General features: G+C 37.7%; 1 protein-coding gene across 2 annotated transcripts; it reads left to right on the top strand.

Moving 5' to 3' along the window:
• The first annotated feature begins 656 nt into the window (after positions 1-656).
• Positions 657-13,656, top strand: LOC140964352 (2-oxoglutarate and iron-dependent oxygenase domain-containing protein CP2-like). Of its 2 annotated transcripts, XR_012172876.1 has the most exons (10): positions 657-1,212; positions 2,158-2,205; positions 3,020-3,196; positions 3,298-3,448; positions 3,535-3,621; positions 4,792-4,916; positions 5,422-5,540; positions 11,815-11,926; positions 12,496-12,725; positions 13,415-13,656. XR_012172876.1 is itself a non-coding variant. In XM_073424049.1 (9 exons), exons 1-9 carry the CDS (start codon positions 838-840, stop codon positions 12,532-12,534), a joined length of 1,233 nt encoding a protein of 410 aa, XP_073280150.1. In that variant the 5' UTR covers positions 657-837; the 3' UTR covers positions 12,535-12,778. The 2 variants fall into 2 exon arrangements, 1 of the variants encoding a protein (XP_073280150.1); XM_073424049.1 differs by lacking the exon at positions 13,415-13,656 and having other exon boundaries at positions 12,496-12,778.
• The last annotated feature ends 2,880 nt before the right edge of the window (positions 13,657-16,536 follow it).

A 16,536-nucleotide genomic window follows, 5' to 3' on the forward strand; every position in this document is an offset into this window, starting at 1 on the left:
ACCGAATTATGAAAAAGTTTAAATATGAAGTTGGAAACAAACTGTAACACATCTTAATTTGTTCTAATATATTTTAAGGTAAAATCTCTTATTAAATTATTTTATGGATAAATTTTATGAAAACATTATTTTGAATTTTTTTTAAAGTATTATTTTGAATTTTAGATATGAAAGTTTTACAAATATACTGAGGGCACCCATATAACATCCCTTTAACACCCACTCTCCAAAACGCCCACTCACATGAGAGAGGGTCAGGGGCGTTCATATGTATGAACGCCCCTATGTCAGTTCATTTTTTTTTAAAAATTGCACACGTAGTGACGGTTTTTGAAAAACCGTCGCTATTAGCGACGCGGACCTCACATGTTTTGAATTATTTTAATTATAACAAATTATATATAAAAACAAATTATTATTAATATAAAATAATAATAATTTAATTTTCTTAAAAAATTTGAAATTGAATTTATTTAATGTAAAATAAGAATAAGATGAATGAGTGGACATCGGGACCTACAAATAATGAGTGTGAATGTTAAAATGAATGTAGGAGAATGGATGTGTTAATGTAATGTGTATGTGACATGTGATCCTCATGATTTTTGATGAGGTGGTAGTTGTTATAACACCCACCAATGCGGGTGCTCTGATAGGTGCAGTTTCCTGAGTCACCTTTCTGTCACGTTTACTGCGGACACCCCTGCACAAGCTCTGAAAACCCTAATTCCCCATTTCTTCAATTCAACGACAAAATGCTGCTTTAATTTATCCTTTTTTAATTTTATTTTATACCGATTAACCCTTCATTTCTGTATAATAATAATAACGTTTCCCATGTCTCTCGACGGGGCAGCCGCGCCGGCGTCCCAGGAACGTGGGGCTGATGCGAACCCACTACCACCCGAAAATCCCTCCGGTGGCTCCCAAGTGTTACATTCCAACGGAAACAACGGCAGCGTCAACGGCATTAGTCAGGCGGACGCGCTAGCGGTGGTGCCACTGTATGCGACGCATAGGCTGAGGTTGAACCCTTATTCTGATCACAAGCCCGAGAATTATGAGGATTTAGACCTGGATTTTAGCCCGTTGGTTTTCAGCTCGTTGGAGAGGTACCTACCGCCGAATCTCATCCTCCAGACGCGGGATGTGAAGGTTTCGTACATGCGAGATATACTCGTACGTTACTACCCTGAAAACGAGCGCGTTAGGGTAAACACGATTACCTATACATTGTTTGCGTTTTTTCACTTGAATGAGATGACGTCGGTTTGTTTGTGTTGTATTTATTATTGTGGAGGAAGAAACCTTTTTTTTAGTAAAGATCGTTTCAAGTTGTATGATAGGAGAAAGGTCCGTAAAATACATGCACTTCTTTCCCTGGGTTAGGTAACCTATTCGAGTTTTCCTACTCCGAGAATGTAAAATCGATGCATGTGATAATTACCCATTTTGCACTATTTTGGGACGAATATGTGATTTTCCTATTCAAATGTAAACTACTGTTTCTGATACAGTAGCTGAAACTATTGCCATGTGTCTCACGATTTACCATTGTTGTATATGCTCATGATTCGCACATTTGGTAACCCGGTGATTGCAATTGCTCAGGATAGCCACAACATCTGGTTTAGCAGGAGATTTGAGTTGGGTTCACTTACGTGTGTGTAGAAGGACTTGAATATGTACTTACGGATTGGTAGTGGGTTGCATTCAATGTTGAATAAGGTTGATAAGTTGATGAATGGGAAATGATGCCAGGGTAGTTTTTAATGAAAATTTGGATTATGGGGGATCTTATCTAAAGGATAAAGTGATTGGGCATCTTGTGGACCGGACCTTGATTTTTGCACGTGGAAGTGTGGAATTGTACATGTTTCACTTGCATGAAACTGTGAGTATATATTTCCGTGGAGTAAAATTGTGTCAATGAGCATTTCAGGGGTTGGGGTTTCTGATTTTATCCCTCGGTTAGCTTCATGAAAAGCTTAGATCGAGTTCCCATCTGTCCTTTACCACGTGAATTTATGCAGTTTAATGTATTGCATGCTTGGCATTCTGCTTTATTGGAACTCTCTCTCTCTCTCTCTCTGTGTAATGTATCTCTGCATGTTGTTAAATGCTGATTGAGAATCCATGACTGTTGTGTTTGAACAGCTTCAGAAGCACAGAGAGTATAGGCAGAAGATTATATCCAACTATCAGGTATGGCGTGTATGACACTTGTAATTGCTGCTGAGTGTGTAATTAGTATTATTAAGGGTTATCTTAACGTTTATAAAGATTTTTTTGTAGTTGGTATTTCATATTTTGTCGAACATTTTCAATGCTACCAACCATTGTATTAGAAAAATTTAAAAATGAAGTTGAACCCTTTTGTGTGGCAGTAGGTATCAATGAAAAGTTTATCAATCTCTTGTCCTCCAATATTTTCATATCAATTTTTCTATTTTTTAGGACGTTGATGAATTTCTGAGAAACGATACCTGAATGAGTTTTGCCTCCACCATGGGCTGGGAACATTCATGCTTATGGGTTGGAGGATATATTTCCTTCACTAGAATGTTAGGCAATGGATCTAAGAACCATAATAATCAGTCTTCTGGATTGGAGAACCTCCAAATATTGTTACCAACTCCACAATTTCTCGGACAGTCAACATAGGATCACAATATTGTTCAGTTCTTGAGAAGTTGATGCTATGGTGGTCCACTTTGCATGATCTTTAATATTTGTCGTATGTAGATTAATCTAGCCTATGACGTGAACGAGAGTTACATTTGTCTTATTTGTATGTATTGGCATTTAGGGTCACTTTAGATAAACAAATACTAGCTTGAAAGTGTGCTTTATGGCAGAAAAGATCTCGGTAAAAATAATTGTTAGTCAATACAAATAATTGTTATCGCGGTATGCATCAAAATCCGGATCCTCAACTTCTCTCTTTCCCCTTTTTCCCGATATCATGATACACAAATAAATTCACGAACATTTATTGTAATTGGCTTGGTCTTATCAGCGTCTGCACAGGGAACTTTATACCATGCATGCTGCAGACTTCTTTGTTCCTTCATTTCTCAAGGCAATTAACGAGAACACTGAGACGGGGTTCAGAAATATTATGTCTGAGCCCTCTCCTGGGGTTTTCACCTTTGAAATGGTGCAACCGAGATTGTGTGAAATGTTACTGGCGGAGGTAATTTTTTGTTTTCAGTCATCTTTCAAGTTTCGACTTTCTAATTAAGTTTTCCTAGTAGTTTTGGTTTTATGTTCTCTTATCAGGTTCTGATTGCTTAGGTCGAAAATTTTGAAAAGTGGGTCCACGAGACTAAATTCAGGATAATGAGACCTAATACAATGAATAAGTATGGTGTTGTTCTTGATGATTTTGGTATGGAAACCATTCTTGATAAGGTCATGGAAGATTTCATACGCCCAATATCAAAAGGTGACCATTCTTCTTCCTATACTAATGATTTTGTCTGAATTAATATGATTTCAGTATTAATCAACTCTGATGAATATATTTTGTAGTTTTCTTTCCTGAGGTTGGTGGATCAACGCTTGATGCTCATCATGGTTTCGTTGTTCAATATGGGATGGATAGAGATGTGGATTTGGGTGCGTGATTTCTGTCCCAGTGGTTTTTTCTTAACTCTGGATCATTCTATATTTTGAAAGATTATGAACATTGTAATGCAGTTCTTTCGACAATGCTATATCATCTCATCCTATTTTGGTTACAGGTTGCTAGAATCGCTTTTAAGCATTGGTATACTTGGTTGCCTACCACCGGACAACTTGAATTAAGTAATCTAACTTGTAATTTTGTGCTCCAACAATTTATGGCAAATGCTATTGTCGATAAAATACTGCTAATGTCAGAGGCAAACTGTAATCTTATTTAGTTGGTGAGTGTAGTCTCCTTACGTCCTAATGGACTCTGAATAGGACATCATGTATGGTTTACTGTCTTAGAGATAATGTAGAGAATTGAAAATATTATTGATTTTTAGAACTTTAGATCCTTGATGGTGAAAGTTTTTGGTCTGAGATATCATGTAATGATAGATACAGCTCTTTAACCGGGTTCATTTGGGTGTTCTTTATTATATTATGATTCAAGTAGGAATAGTTATACTTATCAACTTACAAGTTCCGTTTGGACGAGTGCTATAAAAACCTTTTTAGTGTTTTATAAGTGAAAAAAACTTAAGCATGTGTTTGAACAAGATTTTTAAAAAGTTTATGAAAATGTTTTTCTAAATGTTGTTCTCAGAGTATAGTTTTTAAAGAATAACTGAGAGATGTTTTTTGAATATAGAGAAAGTTGTTCAAATTGTTTAACTGGAAAAACATTTTTTCAGAATATTTGTTTAAATACATATTAATTCTTAAAACAATTTTTAAAACAATTTTTAAAATTTTTGTAAAAAACACTTTTATTAATACGTTTTATAAGAACTTGTCCCAATGAAGCCATATAAGAACTTGTCCCAATGAAGCCATATGTTCTCATGGTTCTCTTGTCTAAACTTGGATGCCAATACTTTCAGTTATTCTATCTTGTACGTACATTGTTCAATTGTTTCATTGCTAGGAATTTGGTTAATCATCTTGTTAATACTGAAGTGTGCTTATGTAATCGTGGTATCATACTTATGTTTCTTTAAGACCCCCTCTATTGTGAGTATAGAAAGGTTTCTGGGCAGTATCATTTTAGTTTGACACTGATGGCCAGTTGTGGGTAACTTCTCGCTAAAAGTTGTTTTCTTGGAACCATCTTCATAGGTTTTCACGTGGATGATGCAGAAGTCACCTTGAATGTCTGCTTAGGTAAACAATTTTCTGGTGGTGAACTCTATCTTCGTGGAGTGCGATGTGAAAATCATGTAAATACAGAAATACAGTCAGAGGTGAGTCTTTTCATATTTGCCCCCCTTATAATAGGTCTCTCTAGAAAATAGTTAATTTCTTTTGATGGAATTAGCATCGACACTATTTTCTCAATTATTATTGAGTGTTACCAAATGTTTGCATGATCATGCGCCATATCAATAATATGGTAGGCATCGTGTTTTTTGTTGGGGCTTCAAAATAGTGACCCATTTCCAAGTTAAACCAAGATCAAAATAAATAGGGTTGTTTGTTTTAAATGTTTTGTCTTGTTCTACAAGAGTTCAAAAAGTCCCATTTAGTACTTGCAGTAAATTGGACTGGTACTAGCCTTCGAGTTACCTTTTGACCTTTTAAGTTGTTGAGGAGAATAACAACATTTTGAATTCTATTAGCCCTTGGTTCTGGATTATTAACTCTCTGAATTCATGTTGTCTCTCAAACTTTGGAGGCAGAAATTTTGCTAATATAATAGATTTGTAATTATGTTTGACGGTTTTTTTGGCTTTTGTGACAATTGTCCAGGAAATATTCGACTATGTGCATGTTCCGGGCCGTGCAGTTCTTCATCGTGGCCGTCATCGGCATGGTGCTAGGGCTACCACATCAGGGAACAGGACTAACTTGTTGTTATGGTGCAGAAGGTAAAAAACACCGCCTCTTTGTTGTTGGCAAAAAAAAAGAGTCACATAGTGGATGAAAAGCCCATAATTAAAAGAAAATAGATGACACACACACACACACACACACGTGAGAAGAGGCGGGGAGAGTATTTATGGAAATGAATATTGCTGGAGGAGAGTTAGTATTTTACTTTTCTTAAGTGTCAGTACTAGCGAAAGCTAGAGTTGTGCATAGACATTTCTCTGAGAGTTCATTTTATTTCATCACAATACATTCTGTTTATATTCCGTTCCAATAGCTTTTGCATTTCTTATTGTGGTTGCAACATTTGGTCCGACCCGCCGGATCTTCGATGGAGAAGAAAGCGGCGATGGAAACCACGCGTTCAGAGATCAGGATTGAAGCAAGAGTGGAGGTCATGAAGAAAATGATGTTGTTGATGCAGGAAACCATAGTAGTGAGTGAGATACCAAACCTCATGACAATGGTGGAGCAGATGGACAAAGCGAAAGGGAAAGAGGTATCAGATCGACAAGTGGGTGATCAGCCACAACAAATAGAGGGAAATGGGGATCTTCCTTATCAGGAAAATCTTTCTGATGGGAGGGGGTCTGTGAAGGGAAACATGGACAGATTTGAGATGAATGAAAGTGAAACAGGTGATACGGAGAGTTGAGTTACCTGGGTTTGATCCTTTGGGTTGGTTGGGGAAGGTGGAGCAATATTCGAGTTGCAAGGCACTGCTCCGGTAACTGCCTAAAAATTGAGCACATGTGTATGGAAGGGCTGGCAGTACACTGGTTCCGATGGATGAACTCGCAGTTCCCGAACATGATTTGGGACCTGTTTGCACAGGAGCTTATCCGGAGATATAGTGGAAGGAAAGCCGTGAACACATTTGAGCTTTTGGCATTGTTGAAGCAGGAGAATCAGAGAGTGGAAGCCTATATTGAAAAGTTTGAAGTTCTCATGGCACAAATCGGAAAATTACCTGAGCGACAAAGATTAGGGTGTTTTCTCAGTGGGTTGAGAGATGATGTGAAGAGGCTGAGAACTTATGAGCCCAAAACCATAATACGGGCCATGGACTTGGCCCGAATGATTGAAGAAGAATTTTATTTGGATACCCTATTCCATCATGGAAATAACCTTACAACGGGCTCTAAATTGGAAAAGAGGGGTGGGAACTCACAGGGGTAACGCTCGGGCCCGAAACAATGACAGAAATACACCGATCCAGCCCATTTACCAGGAATATGTCATGCACTGACGCTTTGGGTGAAAATTCGTTGCATTGAACCCAGAGCCAAAAGTACTGTCCAAAATTTCCGATCGGTTTCTTCAGGGGGACAGTGGTCAAGCGAGGGGAGTAGTAAACCACGTTCCTGGTCAGAGAGCTAGGGATGGAAAATCATTTCCCATCAAGAGTGTTTAGCCGTAAAGAAAAAGGGCTTTGTTTCAAGTGTAGGGAGCCCTTTCACAAGTGCACTTATAAGTCTATGAAAGTGATTATTATTGCAGATGAGGAGGGAAAGGATTTGGAAGAGACAGTGAGACAAAGTGGTAAAACAACAAGTGGAGTTAGAGGATATTCTTGTGGTGTATGGCAGCTTATTTGAACCCCCACAGGGTCTGCCACCACAAAGAATACAAGATCATTCTATCAAAATTACAGAAGGGAGTGGGCCAGTGCAAGTAAGACCATACAGGTATGCACATCTTCAAAAGGATGAGATAGAAAGATTGGTGGCCGAAATGTTTCAAGCGGGAGTTATACAGCCTAGTTGCAGCCTTTACTCTAGCCCTTTCATTTTGGTTGAAGAAAAAGATGGAAGTTGGCTTTTTTGTGTAGATTACCGGGCTTTATTAAATGACATAACTATTGCGGAAAAGTATCCGATACCCGTGATCGAGGAATTACTGGATGAATTAAATGGGGCTTGTGTGGTTTACCTAACTGGATTTAAAGTCCGGATCATCAAATTAGAATGAAGCAAGAAGACGATCAAAAGACAGCATTCGAGACTCATGACCGCCACGTTTCAATCCACCACGAATGAGGTATTCAAGCCATATTTGAAAAAATTTGTGCGTGAAGTAAGACATCTAGTGTTCTATCGTAGAGCTAGTGATAAGGAAGCAATAGAGACTGAAGAGGATGAAACCGGGGAAGACAGTTGGACCGGATGAGATACCAATTGAAGTATGGAATTGTCCATGGGAAGTTGGGATACAATGGTTGACTAGGCTCGTTAATAGGATTCTAGATACTTGGAAAATGCCAATATGTTGGAGCATAGTATTGTAGTACCGATTTATTTATAAGAATAAATGAGATATACGTGACTGCTCAAACTATAGAGAGATTAAACTTATGAGCCATACAATGAAGCTATGGGAGCGAGGGATAGAGCGGAGACTTACGAGTATCACTACTGTATCAGATAACCGATTTGGTTTTATGTAGGGTAGATCTACAATGAAAGCTATTTTCTTGATTAGACAAATGATTGAGAAATATAGAGAACAACAGAAGAGCCTGCATATGATATTTATTGACTTAGAGAAAGCCTATGATAGAGTGCTTAGAGAATTAATCAGCTGAATACTTAGAAGGAAGCACGCGTCTCAATGCTACCTCAAGATCATTAAAGATATGTACGAAGGTGCCGTAATGTTAGGTCCGTTGGAGGGATGTCATGTGAATTTCTTGTGGCAGTAGGACTTCATCAATGATCAGTTTTAAGCCCTTACTTTTTTGCTTTAGTTATGGATGAGCTGACAGGACATATTTAGGATGAGGTACCTTGATTAACGTTGTTTGTAGATGATAATGTCCTCATAGATGAAACTAAAGGTGTAAATAAAAAATTAGATAGATGACATAAAACTCTTGAGAGTAAATGTTTTAGAATTAGTCGTTTGAAAACGGAATATTTAGCTTGTAACTTTGGTCCCGAATCTTGACGAATCGGTAGCCCAATAGAGATTGAAGGTTGAGAAGTCCCAAAGTGTGAAGCTTTTCGCCATTTAGGTTCTATTATCCAAAAACTTGGGACATTAGAAATGATATAGACATAAGATTAAAGCAGATGGATGAAATATAGGATGACATCATGAGTATACGATTATGGAGAAACGTCTAACATGGTTTGGTCATTTGAAGAGGAGACCAAATATGGTTTCAATCCGACATATCTTAGGTTGGCAGGTTAATGGAAGGAGTAGAATGAGGGGTAAGTCATTGAAACTTGGATAAAGGTGGTTAAGGAGGATATTTTAGATCTTGATTTAAAAGATGACGTGGGAAAATCGATTAGTTTGAAGAACTAATATGCATGTGGTCGATCCTGTAATTAGCGGGAATGTGCTATGATGATTCTGTTGTTTAGCAAGATGTGAGTAGAACACCTGGGACATCCGCGGACATTTTTGGTGTTTTGTTGAAGCACCAACTGTTGCTGAACAAAAAAAGAATGCTAATTTGGGCTTAAGGAGGTGGAGTATGTAGGGCACATGATCTCGTATGAGGGGCTAACAGTGGACCCTAAGAAGATTGAGGGAGTAAGAGCTTGGCCGGTGCCTACCGAAATTAAGGAAGGGGTGGGCTTTTTGGGGTTAACCGGATATCATTGTAAATTTATTCGTGATTATGGCAAAATACTCAAGCCTTTGACTGATTAATTGCGTAAAAACAGTTTCTTTGGAGTCAAGGGGCGCAATGAGCGTTTGAGGAGTTAAAAAGGGTGGTGAGTTTGGCTCCAATTTTGATAACGTCATATTTCTCTATATAATTTGTTATTGATTGTGATGCATTAGGTAGGGCGCTTGGGGCAGTGTTAGCTCAAGAGCGGCCTATAGCTTTCTTTAGAAAGCATTTAGCCGACAGAGCATTATCCAAATCCACATATGAGAAGAAATTGATGGCCTTAGTATTTGCTATCCAACATTGAAGACCGTAATTTCTGGGAATGAAATTCACTGTCATGACGGACCACAAAGCACTAAAAAGTTTGTTACAACTTATTTCGACTCCGGACCAACAACATTGGTTGCCCAAATTGATGGGGTACGAATTCGAGATTAAATACAAATCTGGAAGTAGTAATGGAGCGGCTGATGCTCTTTCAAGAAAGATAGAGGAAGTGGATCTCAAAAGTATATCAATACCGGTGCGGTTAGAAGCTGAAGAATTAAGGGAAGCAGTGGGGAATGATCCTAAGTTACAAATTTTAATTAATAAAGTCAAGGTATAGAGGGTAGTGGGGTGTATTCAATGGTCAATGGGTTCTTGTTGCACAAGGGGAAGATATTGATTCCCAAGGGTTCTGAATGAATTAAAAAATTATGGAAGAATCACATGCTACACCAATGGGGGGTCATTTGGGGACTTGAGGACAATTAGTAGAATTTCCAGCTGTTTTGTTTGGCGAGGATGAGGAAGGATGTGGCATGATATGTTGCGGAGTGTGCAGTGTTTCAAAGGCAAAAATATGAGGCAACTAAACCATCAGGATTGTTACAGCCATTACCTGTTTCCAGTGCAATTTGGGAAGATATATTGATGGACTTCGTTGTTGGCTTACCTAAATCGAGGGGGTTTGAGGTGATCGCGGTGGTGGTAGATCGGTTATCAAAATATGAGCATCTTGTAATGCTTAAACATCCATTTACAGCAAAAGTGGTAGCAGAGTTGTTCACAAAAGAGATTTTACTTCTTCACGGGACTCCAAAATCAATTGTGAGTGATAGAGATCCAGTTTTCATGAGCCAATTCTGAACCGAGTTTTTTCAGATTGCAGGGAACTTTACTTGAGATGAGTTCCTCCGGAAACAGATGGGCAAACCAAGTTATTGAACTGGTGTTTGGAAACTTATTTGCGATGTTTTGCATTGGAGCAACCGATAACATGGGCAGTGTGAATCCATTGGGACGAATTCTGGTATAATACATCATATCATACTGCTGCAGGTATGACACCTTTTGAGATCGTCTATGGAAGGAAACCACCAAAAATTACACAATTTTGGGCCCATGTAACAGCAGTGGCAGCGTTATCTCAAGAGCTTTAAGACAGGGATGAACTACTGAGGCAACTTAAGTATAAACTACACAGAGAACAAGAGAGGATGACTAAACAAGCAAATGCTCAACGGAAAGATGTTTCTTTTCGAGAGGATGACATGGTGTTTCTGAAGTTTAAGACCTCATAAACAACAATCGGTCTGTCGAAGGGTTTATCAGAAGCTGACTCCTAGATATTACGGACCTTTTAGGGTGCTGCGAAAAGTGGCAATGTGTCTTACAAGTTGCAGTTATCTGCTGGGTCCAGAATTCATCCAGTGTTCTATGTCCCTGTCTAAAAAAGGCGGTGGGAAGTGCAGTGTCTGTGCAACCTTTATCAAAAGTTATAGAGTCAGAGTTGACTGTAGAATTTTGAGCCAGAGCAAGTTGTGGCTCGAAGACTGAAGCAGATAGGTGGAGAAAAAGTGCAACAAGTGCTGATCCGGTGGAAGGACGGGCCTATAGAAGAAGCTACTTGGGAAGAGGTCACTGCCCTTGCTTTGTGATTTCCCACATCCAGCCTTAACGACAAGACTGCTTCTAGTGAAGGGGGTATTGTTGTGGGCCAAAACGAGGAGAGTCACATGGTGGGTGAAAAGCCCATAATTAAATTTGTTTGTTCTAGAAGAAAATAGATGACACACACACATGAGAAGGGGAGGGGAGAGTATATATATGGAAAAGAATATTGCTGGTGGAGAGTTATTTACATTTCTTGAGTGTCAAGTACTGGGAAGAGCTAAGGTTGTCAAGAGACGTTTCTCTGGGAGTTCCTGGGAGTTCTTTTTATTTCATCAGAATACATTTGGTTTATATTCCATTCCAATATCTTTGTGCATTTCTTATTGTGGTTGCTACACTCTTCCCCTAGTAAAACATAAGGCTTTTCCGGAAGGAATTTTTTAGGATTTGTGTTGTCAGTGTGATTGGGTGAAAAATGATGATAATTAGAAGAGTTTATTAACGCTGTCAAGTTCTGGTACGAGTATATGGTATGTCCTTCTAAGATATAAATTTGGACGAGGTTACATTTATTTGAGCTATAGTGATTCTACTGATTTATTCCTTCCATTATAACTTCTCTTTATTTCTAATTATTTCTTTCAAGTTTAAATACCCAGGCATTTTTTAAGTTGGTAATCTCAAAATTATTGTCTTTTCTTAGAGAGCTTGCATAAGATCACAAATTCGCAATTTATATTCTGGATTTTAATACCTTCTTCCTGCAGTTCTGTATTTAGAGAGTTGAGGAAGTATCAGAAAGATTTCTCCAACTGGTGTTCGGAGTGTGAACGTGAGAAGAAAGAAAGGCAACGCCAGTCCGTATCGGCTATCAAACTGGTATGCCAAAATTTTAAGGGTGAACTCTTTAGAAGGCAGTGCTTCCTCTGCCTGCCTTGAACAAGATAATCTTCAGAGCTTCCCCGCACTGAAACCATCGACAATCATAACCATTACATTACTTCCATCATATGTGTATATTTATCAATGAGCTAAATAATCAGGTATTTTTTAGTTAATAATACATAGTTTGTTACCAACTTAGGCAGTTAGGCCAAACATTGTTATGCTCACACAGTTATTGAAAACCTAGATATAAAAAATGACGTGGTTACTTGTATAATGTTCAGTTAGTTTGCTAGACATCAGTATGGCTAGGTGATTGAAATGCTATTAGGAGAAAATTGGATATTTGTTTGCTCGAGAAAATGAAGAAAACATGAAATAGCAACTGCCCATATTTCACAATTTACTGAGAGAGGAAATTACTCTGCTCTCCAACCATGCACACCTACCCATGTCATCGAAAAAGTGTTCCTACATATACTGCATCCTGCTTGCTCACTCGTGTCATCCTCATAAATAATTGATTGGAATTAGCGAAGTTAAATGTTTCTTTGGCTTCTCAGGAATTGCTGAGGAGAGAGGCAGGGGAAACTGCTACTTGAGCTCTTGGACACATCTTCGCTTTCTAACTTACTGTATTATATTGCTCAAGATATTCGGACAGGACAAACGGACTTGCTATTAACATTTAAAGGGGCGACTGATGTGTGTTCTTTGTAATTTGAGCATAGCTGTACATGAAAACCAGTAGGTTATGAAGAATTCTGGCATGGATTCATGTGTTGATCCTAGAGTAAGAGAAAGCTATCATATTTGACTATTCTTTATAAACTCTTAATTGTTCTACAGTTTTTAAGCTTCTTTTTTAAAATTTATTATTATTATTAGGGGAATGATATTTGGTTCTCCAAATTCCCTGACAGCGTGTGGTTCCATGGATTTCATGGAATTTGGTGAGATTTGGAGTTATAAATCTCATTTTGTGTGTTTTGTATAATAGAATTTCATAACGGATTGATATTTGTTGTGATTTGATATAATTAAATAACATTTTTACAAAAATGGCCAGATTTCACAAGATTTTGTAGGATTTAGATTATATGAATACGCTAATATATTTTTAAAAAACTAATATTTTAAATATATTTTATGTATCATTCAAAAAATTATTTTGAAATAATTTAAAATATTTATATATTTTAAAAATTAGATAATTTTTTCTTCTGTTATGATTCTCGATTATTTTTTTAATATTTAAAACTTAACCTCACAAATTAGAGATTTTGGAATTGTAAGTTCATGGATTTCAGTTTGAAACTTCATTTTTAATTCACAGCAAAACTTGATCGTGATCACGCGTGTGATTGGTAATGTAGTATCTTTAGAGGTAAGCCTAGTTTTTTAAAAATAGGATCTCACTTGACTAACTACAAATGAAATTTCAAATCTCATTCCATTAATTCTCTTTTATTGATTATGTAGGTCTCGTGAAGATTCTACTCGTACCATCATATCATTGAGGAAACGCTGAATTAATTGACGAGGAGATCGGAGCCTTATTTGGCGGGAGGTAAAGTGTAGATTCAATTGTGGAGGAAGTTGGGGATTATATTCATCGATTTATCCTTGGAATTGAATTGAGCAGAGTACTCGTGACGTGCTGTTTTTGTTTTCAGTTGATTGATTGTTCTTTACATTTGTTGCTTTTGTTGGGAGTCATTGGAATAAAAAAGGGGGTGTGTTGACTTGTTTGTGCTGTTTCACTCACTGTTTTGTTGTAAAAAGATACTCTAAGAGGGTGGTTGGTTAATCGGTAGCCGGCCGTTTGCGTTTTAATCTTGGTCAACCCAAAGATAGCCCTCTCCCGTTTCATGGCGAGTGATTTTCCTGCTGCATCTAGTTTTGGAGTTGCCGGTGGTCCTTGTGAATTTGATGCTATTAAGACCCGGTGAAACGTTTACTAATTTCTTTTTTTTTTTTAAAGTTAAATTTCGAAATAAACATTTTATGCATGCAATGCGATAACAATTGAAATTTACACATTTTAAAATAAAAGTATTCAACTAACAATAAAAACGCTGCAGTAAAAGAAAATACGACAAAACATCAAACATGCAAAACTCGTGACCACCATCAACATATAAAAATGACACCGTATGAAAATATCCATGATCTCTCCTAAATCATAAACATGATGTGCGGAAAAATAAGGTCCTCGGGTTAGTGTGCGCATATCCATCCCAGCCTAATCAGTCTTCGCGCCTCCAGTCTCCTCGTCGATATGCTCACCTGTATCATTCACATCTAGTAAGTCTAAAGACTCAACACATCATAAACGTTATACCGAGTACATATACATAACATTCACATTAGGGTCGTGTCTGGATCCTCCTCAGCATGCATCACATAAGCTCTACCCACAGTAAGTCCTTTCTTCTTCGGGCAATCAATAGCTTTATGTCCTTCTTCTTTGCATATGAAGAATTTGTATGTCCTCCACATACACTTGCCAAAATGTGAACGATTGCACTCTTTGCACAGTGGTATCTCTACAGGTTTTGGTGCTCCAGGTTGTGGTGGCTTTGGTTGTCCCAGCTTCTTCACTTGCCCTTGGGGCTTCTGTTGCCCTTGAGCTCTAGGAGGTCCCGTGAATTGCTTTTTATTCGGCTGGGAGTTCTACTGGTGTTGCTGCCTCTTGCGCTGCATCTCATAATAAATATCTTTCAGGGCTTGCTCAAATTGGAATGCTTAGGCAGTGGCAGCTGCATACTCCGTCGGTCGCATCATCATCACATCACGGCGTATAGTAGGTCGAAGGCCATCCATGAAGTGCCTTAATTTCTCCGCAACATCTCTTGCAATGAGGTGTACAAAATTGTTAGAGTAGATGCCCTGCAAGCCAACTGTTGGCTAGGGATTTTATTGACTCAATTGTAATTAACAATATTTATTTTAATATAATTCATTATTTCATGGTTTGTTATTTCTTTATCTGTATACCCATGTCATCAAACATAGATAAAGAACTTGATTATACTTTAATGCAAATGAATCGTAATTCGATGTTGAAACTCATTTGTAAACACTGTATGATCTAAATTCGTTCCTAGTCGATTCAGCCGCCTAAAACATGGATAAACGTCGCTTGAGCTCNAACAATCTTTATTTTAATATAATTCATTATTTCATGGTTTGTTATTTCTTTATCTGTATACCCATGTCATCAAACATAGATAAAGAACTTGATTATACTTTAATGCAAATGAATCGTAATTCGATGTTGAAACTCATTTGTAAACACTGTATGATCTAAATTCGTTCCTAGTCGATTCAGCCGCCTAAAACATGGATAAACGTCGCTTGAGCTCGAGACTAGCATCTGTGATGTTGTGTACTGCGTTTCTTGGTATGGGCATAGAGATGTCCAAACATACAGATGGGTAGTCATATGATGATTATACCGAACAACCCTCCCTCGGACTTTTCAAGTGGTTATCATTCATCGAGAGGATAAGTCCGTGGTTATGATTGTACACCATTAGTCCTTACGACCCGGGACAACACTGAGGCTCTATATGCTAGGGCTGTGCTTTGACTCGTTTACTGGCTCCAGGAGAGCCATCAGGTGGCGAGGTTGGGTACAATTGCGAAACATATAGGAGCCAGTGCATTGTAGTCGGGGATTCACCGCTCACCTGCGGGTGTGGATATCCTATGTGATCTGATGAAATTATAGTGCATGGAATCTCTGGCCAGAGTATGAGATGTACGTTAGAGAAGGAGTTCTCGAACGGTACATGCGATGCCACTATTTATAGTTGTCACATAGTTAAAGAATTAATATGCAACCCTCGATGAACCAATGGTTGCAGATTCGATCGGGATATATGAGATGAAGGGACCGTAATGTACGTTAATCATAATCGACTGGTACTTGCAGGCACTATCAGTGATACCTAGGGGATCATGGGGCGATGCTACTAGACGCTCTTACCATGATCCGATGGGTGCAATCAGAAATGAGTTCTGACAATCTTGATCAAAATGTTGATGAAAAAAATGGGGCTAACTAGGGTAAGCCCGAATAAAGGATTATGTCCTGAATCACAAAGAGTTGTGAACCCACGGCTAGCTGTATCCCTGAACCATTGAGGGTCACACAAGTATTGGATTGTTTGTTCCCGTTGAGAGAATAAATTCAAGAAGTTGAATTTATATTATATAGTAAATTCAAGGAGTTGAATTTATGATAATTAAATTTTGAGAGAATAAATTCAAGTAGTTGAATTTATAAAATTTGAGAATTTGAATTATTAAACTCAAATGTTGGGTTTATTAAATATTAAATTTTGGAAGTGATAAAAATTCAAGGAGCTGAATTTATAATTTAAATAATAAATTCAAATGTTGAATTTATAATGTATTTAATTTATTAAGCTCAAAAATTGAGTTTATTAATTAATAAATTAAATAAGGTGGGTATGTTTAATGGGCTTGTAAGAGTACAAGTCCATCATAATAAATAATTAAAGTTTTAATAGGCTTTGATTAAATTAATTAAACTAGTTGGACTAGCCCAATTAATTAAATCAAGCCCATTAATG

The sequence above is a fragment of the Primulina huaijiensis genome, chromosome 18 (assembly GCF_012295235.1).
Source record: "Primulina huaijiensis isolate GDHJ02 chromosome 18, ASM1229523v2, whole genome shotgun sequence".
In the NCBI taxonomy this organism is placed as follows: domain Eukaryota; kingdom Viridiplantae; phylum Streptophyta; class Magnoliopsida; order Lamiales; family Gesneriaceae; genus Primulina; species Primulina huaijiensis.